At 41.1% G+C, this 8,084-nt stretch overlaps 1 protein-coding gene across 1 annotated transcript in view; it reads left to right on the plus strand.

The window, feature by feature from the left end:
• Positions 1 to 8,084, plus strand: part of T265_00061 (hypothetical protein) — a gene marked incomplete at both ends in the record, with an annotated part of 36,345 nt that overhangs the window by 24,293 nt on the left and 3,968 nt on the right. Inside the window, 2 exons of the mRNA XM_009163718.1 lie at positions 2,655 to 2,752; positions 3,637 to 4,079. Of these exons, the coding sequence (XP_009161982.1) occupies positions 2,655 to 2,752; positions 3,637 to 4,079 (541 nt within the window). The remainder of the gene's footprint in view (positions 1 to 2,654; positions 2,753 to 3,636; positions 4,080 to 8,084) is intronic.

Below are 8,084 nucleotides of genomic sequence, written 5' to 3' on the forward strand. Positions count from 1 at the left end.
CTCGGTAGTTTTGAAGGTCTCATAAAGAGTTGCCATTTTAACTCTATAAGTGGGGTTACAGCAATCTGTTACGTTGCATGAAAAATAATTTTATATATGATCCTCAAAGTGTCGGTTTACAATACAAACTCACACGAAAACATGATGTGTTGCCTGAACTAAGCCGTCCTAGTCTAAGTGGTTCCTTTAATTGGGGCGTGTTGTCAGAACGTTCTTGGTGTCCCCAAATGAAACTTTCGACCAAATAGTCCAGCAGGTTGATATCAATTTCAGTCATTCAGTTTTACAGACAAGAGCGGACTCATTCCTACTTGAAAGTACAAGCTCTCAAGCAAAGTTTCTTGCCACTTGGTCAGACTGACCGAATAATTGCATGTGCATTTAGTCTCCATCTACAGGCAACGTCCAGCATCCTTCAATCATCTCTCTACCATCTCTTCTAAATTGGTGTAGCGGACACGAATAGTTGTCAAGATTATACCAATAACAGAACAGTAGTTTTCGGCCATCCAGTTCTACGATTTTGAGGCAGCTACTGGATATTCGGGTAAACCACCAGCGCTTTACGGAGCCCCGTAAAACGCTCTGATGTCGGATAGGTACACCAGGAATTTGAAGCATTACCTTTCGTCTATACATCTTGATTGAGCTGATGGCTAACTTACGCTGCGATATGTTGATATTTTCTTTACTCCCGTCGCTGATGCAAAACGTAACTACATAAACAGCGAACAGGAACGGTATGGAACAAATATTTCTCAATTGCTTTCCCCGAAACATCAAACCAGTTCAAGGGTGATCAGAACCAGCTTGAACTGATCAGGAGCGTTTGTTGCTATAGCCAAGGGTTTGTTTTGTGGTCGCAGATTCTTACTGATTTGACCAAGCCAATCTCATGGCCAGTATTTAACAGACGTCTTCATTTTGATGATACAGGATTAAACTTGACCTCTGGCTTAGCAAAATTCCTGACAACATCGGGATTAATTACTTCGGAGTGTTTTCTTCCGGGGATTCCACTGCGGATGTAAGCAGGAAACAAACTATTTGTTGATCGCATTTTCGTTATAACTGACATGGATCTTTCTCAGTCTCTCTAAGACATTCTGATTCCACACTAACTGTAATGTCTATATCATTTCTGAGTATGAATCGAATGGATACACTTATTTGTAAAACTAGTGAAAATTCTTTGAAATTTTCCATCTATTGGCAGGAATATATTGATCGGTCACTCTTTGCTATATTCGAGTTACACCGCAGTGGCTCATAAGCCACCAATGGTGAAGGTTTTAGTCTACAGAGCGGGAACTCTATGAAACATGGATCAACTAGAACGAGATAAGGAATAAGTAAAAAAAAACCGCTAGCGAACAATAATCCAGAACGCTTCATTGGGTTCGCACTGGATTTGGAACACAAACAACCCCGGTTCATCAGCCAACAAGATTTCAGGGATCGAGCTTTGGACTTGTTAGGGAGACATCTTAATTTCAATGAGGCTGTTCGCCAAAATACTTTATTGTTAACGCTACCACAGTGAAGATATCTATTGGTGCTCTGATTGGTGTTTTTATGCTACAGACACGGCAAGGGAAGATGGTTTAGAAACTATGGTTTCTATTTATTCGTTGCAGTTGGTACCATTGGAGGCTATCCAATGACTGGCAACTTGTGACTCGTTTCTTTGCTTTCATCAGTAGAGGAAATCGCCCTACATCTCGGCAATATATGCAACTACACTGGGTGTGGTATAATAATTGCCTTTTAGCAAATTTAGTAAAATTACGTTTGGTACCTTCCAGAAGTAAACTGGAGACACTTAAGACCTATGGATCATTGGAGTGCAAGCATGTGAATTAGAAACCAGAATACCATATTCAAGGCAAAGTTGAAAAGTTAATCCTACAACTTGACAACCCAAGAAGGCACTTGTTCGTCAAGTAGAAAGGGCTTGCTATTGAACACTCTATAACAGAGATGCTTGAAAGAAAAATTGTACTTTGGTAAGGAGGAGCAAACGAGGATCAAACCAGTCAAAGAATAGGAACTGTATGGCCTCCGTGGCGCGATCTCTTAAGGGTAGCTTCCGCTAAAAAATTCTGAATATCATGCGAACTGAAAGTTACCGCCACGAACCGGCCAGTTACTTCTCAAATAGACATGCCCCTTTTGCAGAAAGATGTGATAAACTGTGTGCCAGAATCATATCTAGATGTAGATGCTGAAAGACATTCCGAGAATAAAATCAACATAAATGTTCCAATTGATCAATCTGTGGGACACCAGCATTATCAAACCGTTGTAACCGTAGAATAACAAATCATTGTTCCGTCCAAAAATGAGCTAAGGTGTCGTCTTATCAACACCCTTTGGCTACATAAGTGTCACTCCTCATCGTTACAGTTTAAAAACAGGCTTCTTAGAAATTAAACTGAACTCCCTTCACACCCGTAAAGGGATACTAGAACTTTGTACCCGACTACAGGCCTTTTGCCAATGGAACGGTTTCAGGACAGGCTTGAAATCTTATGCTGACATTGAGATCAGTTTATTTCTCAGATACTTCTGGGGCTAAAACTTGTATTTTCAGTAGTGTTGTATTCAGTATATACATATGTGTGCATACATTGCTCTTGCAGCCCCCACACCAGGCTAATTGGATTCTCGGAGCGTTTGCTGCCCTCTGTGGTCTAGTCGTCCTCATCGCATTAGTATTGACGTGCTGCCTGATTTTGTACTGCAGAACAAGGTAAGTGTTAGTCTAAATCTAAAAAATGACCTGCAGGCTAGCCATTGACTCACATATTTGTAGTACAATTCGAATTTTTATTCCCCTCTGATGTTTACTGGAACCACTTGTTAAAGGCCTATCACAAAGAAACTATCACATTAAAACAAATATGTTCCTATGCTAGGGTTCTTAAGAACTAAGAAATCGTACCTAATGAGTGGTCCGAACGAAGTTAGAAATCAAGATTACTGTGAGCTTCCCCGATCAGTCACTTAGTTTTGAGCTCGAAACAATGTACTTCAAATATCTAGCAAATCGATTCTTAGAAAAGTAGCTGTTGCTAACTGTGGCCGAAGGTATGATTGTTGCCTTCACTGCACCTCCAAAGGACAGTGAGCTGAGGTATTCTGATGATTCAACGCAGCCATCTGGTCCACTTTCATGAGAGTTCATGAAGTTGGTATATCGGTGAATTTCAGGAAGGTTTATCCTAACCCATGAATAACGTTCAGTGGTATCAACAATAAACGCCCTGTCTTTATTATGACAAATTTCCTTACGAGTTTTTGAATTTTTCAATGTCTCAATGATGATTCATCCTCGAAGCTGTAGTCTTCCAAACTTGTACAACGAGTATCAGATGTCTTCAGAATTGTTTCTTGTGTATAATTTGTCCCTTTATCTTTGATACGACTGAATGTTCATGCTCCGTAGCTAGCTGATCATGAATGCTTTAAACCTATACGTTATACGTCGAAAACAACTGGTCAGGTTTACCCAGATTGCCAATATCCGTGTTCCTCGTTCAGGACCGAACAGTATTTTACACTATGGAGAAAAAAGCTTTGAAACCGAGAATTGCCTAAACAGATAATCGGTCCCCACGTTTTATTTCTTTGCAGACACCGTCGCCGATCCAACAATAAAAGAATCATACTATCGTCCATTATGTCTGCCGAGGAACAGCTTATAAAACCCTTATCCCAGATGAACGAAGTTAGTCGACCGAGGTTTTGGGTACCGTCAGGAGGACCCCAAGATAGAGTTTGCCCGTGTGAGGTGAAACGAACGACAGCCAATTCCCCTTGTGACAGTCCCAAAGCAGACGAATACGTTACAATGGATGAACTGGAAAAGTTTATTTGCGATCCGTTCGATCATGATCAGAATTACAAGGAAACTCCACCGGCCCTTCCGACGCGTGACCTCACTCAGAAGGAGAAAAATGATGGATCTTGTTCAAACCTTTCACCGGAGCAATCATCTGACTCTACACTAAACAATCTTGATTCCACAAATCTCTATTTGACTGGCTACGACTTACTAAAAGATGAGGAAGGGAATCGTGATTTGTAGGTCAGCTGTTTTATTCTATTTAGTGGTAAGACGCTTTCTAATCATTTGCATGAATGCAGTTGCAGCTGTATCCTCATTCGTTAACGCGTTTTCTTTTTCCTCTGTGAACTAACAGAGATCAGGTTTGAACCTTACACAGTGAAAGTAAAGCGAAGCGTGAACAAAAGCAACGAAAAACTCCATTCCAGAAGGACTTAGTTTTTTCCATGTTTAATAAAGGCGGGCAACATCGTTAGTGGGAAATTACCTCAAGAAGTCTGCTTCCTCCTGGACGGAGCAAAACGAGAATCAACTCTGTTAGTGAAGAATGAGGTGTACCCATGTCCCTAACTAGATCGTCAACAAAGACATTTACATGATTTTATTCAACTTTGTTATCTTGGCTGTCCCTGGTAAAAGAAGTATAGAAAGCACAATGGGGCGTTGGAAATAACATGTCTTCAGATGGCGTGCTGATAGTCTATAGAAAAGTTTCAATTAGCACATCATTTGACTCCGTTATTCCGTGTTTTGTGGTTCCTGAGAGTCCAATGAAGCACAACAAAGAACGGTTGTCGATCCATAGTTAGTTCGAAACCAACATCGTGTGATGTGAGTGAGTTGAGAAGGATTAGGGATATAGTGAAATCAGATTTCCGATTCAGAATGCATATGTTACGTGGTCTTCTGTGTTGGCGCAACCACACAGCTGGGAATATTGGAATACTGTGGTAATACAAATAAAGGTATCAAAATTGCCGTTAATTATGTCAACCAATCCGCCGGTAGTTTATCCTGACGGTGTCGGAAGTGTGACAAGTTAGTTTAAATGACGTTGTGGAACTGACCTTATGTTCTAACTCTTCCTGATTAGGTCGGGAACCCTAATTCTTCGGTTATTTACGCTGTGTGGAAGAATATGCTTGGCCGATCTGAAATGGTTCACGCCGATACACGTGTCGTCAGTATGTCTGTGAGAGGGTGAAATTCAAACTTATATCATGCAGGGATCTCGAGCCATTCCTTTGATCTATATTACACAGAACAATATCAGCGTTGCGTGGTATACCAGATACCCTTACAGTCTTCCCATCAGGCAGATGTAACATGCAAGTGAGTTTAGATAACTTCTTGGAGCCACGTGGTACCTTGTAGCAAGCAGTGCATAGCAAAGGCCTAATAGACGTGTCGAGCCGATTGCCGTATTTACCAGTAATTCTTGAGAGATAAGTAAACAAGTGTGGTCTGCAAGAAATCATGCGAATACATCTTCAGTTGTTGTGCTCATAAGACCGTTTAAGGTGCCGGTAAAATGTGACCATTTGAGTTTAAACCAAGAAATTCAGAACGAAATAGCGGTAAAGTTACACAATCAGCGCACTGTGCATACAACACAAAACTCACTTACTGACCAAATTCAGCGCATTTAATGTTCGAGTAAGACGGTACTGGCTCATACTCAATGTGGGTTGACAGAACCGGAGCCTTTGTAAAAATCTGCAAATACTAATTCTAGAGTCCAAGCGTATCGTCTTTTTGGAATAAATTTCCTGTGCTTGCCTACGAACGAAGCTTAACAGAGTTGCGTCCTCCCTATTTATTTTTTGGGGCTTTTTTGTCAAAACAGTCAAAGAATAATATTGGAACTCGATAGATCCACTGTATTGTGGACTGGTATGCTGTCCGAGACAAATATCGTGTTAACGTGACGGTACAGTGTTTAACACAGTTGATGTTTTCAGTGATTACATTTTGTTCGGTAGGTGGCCCCTGTTCGTTGGGTTGCGTGATCGGAATAAGACTAATCGATCGGTGCGCTCAAAATTCATTGAAGTTCAATCGGTATCAGTGGCTGCTGACTGGTGTGTCAATTTACGCTGAACAGTGAATGCTTTTTCTAGTCTGCGGTAAGGCGTTCACAGAGCAGAGTATATAGATGAGTGTACTATGGTGCAAGATATCGGTTCAGATTTCGTATAATGGTGACCAAACAAATGCCATGTTTTCTTGTTCGGTCACTGTTGTATCATGGGTGACCGTCTATTGATTACACCTGAAACTGAGACTGCTAGACCAAGCGATAAGCAGAAGACAAAGAAGCCGAGATCCTGCAGCATTGTCAGGTCAGATCAGACATACAGAACTTCTCTGTAAATATGTAGAATGGCTAAATGGCCATTTATGGATTTTCGCTTGCTTGTTCCGACCAACCATTGGGGACGTCCTGCCGTGAACGATTTCACACCCACTCTGCTGGTCGTATACTGCCATCCGGAACGTGCAGTGACAGACCTCGTGGACGCACCGTTCTCAGCACATGTGCTTTTTCCATATCTGGAAGCATCCTGACAGTCATCAGTTTACTCGGAGGGAGGTAGGCACCTTGTTGTGCATTACCTGTTATCGGTCCTCCGAAGTATGGACGCCGCTTTGGGTGCTTCCTGTTTGTTATGAAAAGCCGTAAATATACTTTTCGTGCAAAACAGCCTAACGAACGCAATAGTAACTTTACTATCAGCGGAATTTCAGTGAAGAAATTTCGCCAGATTTTTCTCTACCCTCTGGTCACGAGCATCAAAGGGATTTTATCACTTTAACGTGGGCTAGATGTGAATACGACTTTCATGATAATTTCTATTTCATTCCTCCTGTCGTATTTCTCCGATTCGTCTTGGTGATCATCTACAATAAGAAAGTAGTAACTGGGTCAAAGTAAACGCAACAATTTCGCTCAGTCAGAACAATCACTAGACTGAAGGCAATTGGTTCTTTCGGTCTGTTGGATTTGCCATACAGCCGAAAGGACAACCACGCCGTTTTCCGGTTTTCATCTCTACAAGAGTTTTGTGTGTTCGGACATGAAGGCCTTCCGTTGACAAACCAAACAACATATTCCGAGAATCCGAAAACTTCAAAGAAACAGTCGGTAAATTACCGAAAATGTTTCCTTTGTGTTGAATGTCTACAGGGCCAGTTGATGAGTTTCTTGTTGTAACCAAACCAATATGATTCGATTATTATACCTAGTGACAAACGAGTTCCCACGGTTTTACTAACATAATTGTTACGATAGATATTTGTGAGTGCCAAACTGTGACTACCACTGCAAATCAGACGTCTCAAAGTAAGTGAAGAAACGGAAATTGATAGTCGTTAAAACATCAATTAAAATAATAATTAAAAATATTAATCCAAATGAATGCAAAGCAACACACCATGAAGGATGAGATAAACTTGCAGCATTGTGCAGAGCTGTGGTACCGATGCTTATTCAGTGACCCTGGTGATCTGTTTTATGTTTAGTCAATAGCTGTGCACGAATGCAAGTGTCTGTGTAATTCCTGCATTCATTGGATTAAGTTTTGTACTTAAACAGGAGAAAAGGTGTCTGTATAACAACTAGAAAATCGAAGCTACTCTGTACTTTTTGAACATTTTCGCTCTTGCCAGAGATGATCGTTTTTACTTGCACATTGTTTTACTTCATGGTGTAGCCTGGTTACAAGACATGTTGGGAAACAAATGCGCCAGGCAGGCTGTAATTAGCGTGGTTATGTTCGGTAAGTTAAAGGGACCTACGGAACGCCTGAGAAAAAAATCACTATTGCGCATAGAACTTCTCACCATAGTGAGTCCCACCATACCTATGCAGAAAAACTTGCTGCTATGGGACCAAAAGCACGTGTCATCGTGCTCGTGATCGTTTTTGACCTAGTTCGACTTTAGCCAAGCGCGAAATCGTTCGCTTCTTGAAGTTTTCATTTATGTTCGGTGGAAGAAATTTGGAGTGGACCTGCCGGAATTCGTCTCAGGATTTTTCACATAAGTGACGCAGAAGACTTGCCCAATTATTGCCTTATAGGTCCTGCATTTTTAGTCCGCAAGTGAAGCAAAGGCATTACTACTTTTACAGTTTTCCTGTTTCCATCACCAACGGTGTTTCCGCTATGAAAAAGCGAACTGACTCTTATGGAAAAAACTGATATTTTTTTCTCATGTAGTTATTAAACCAGTT

The sequence above is a fragment of the Opisthorchis viverrini genome (genome assembly GCF_000715545.1).
Source record: "Opisthorchis viverrini unplaced genomic scaffold opera_v5_1, whole genome shotgun sequence".
NCBI lineage: Eukaryota > Metazoa > Platyhelminthes > Trematoda > Opisthorchiida > Opisthorchiidae > Opisthorchis > Opisthorchis viverrini.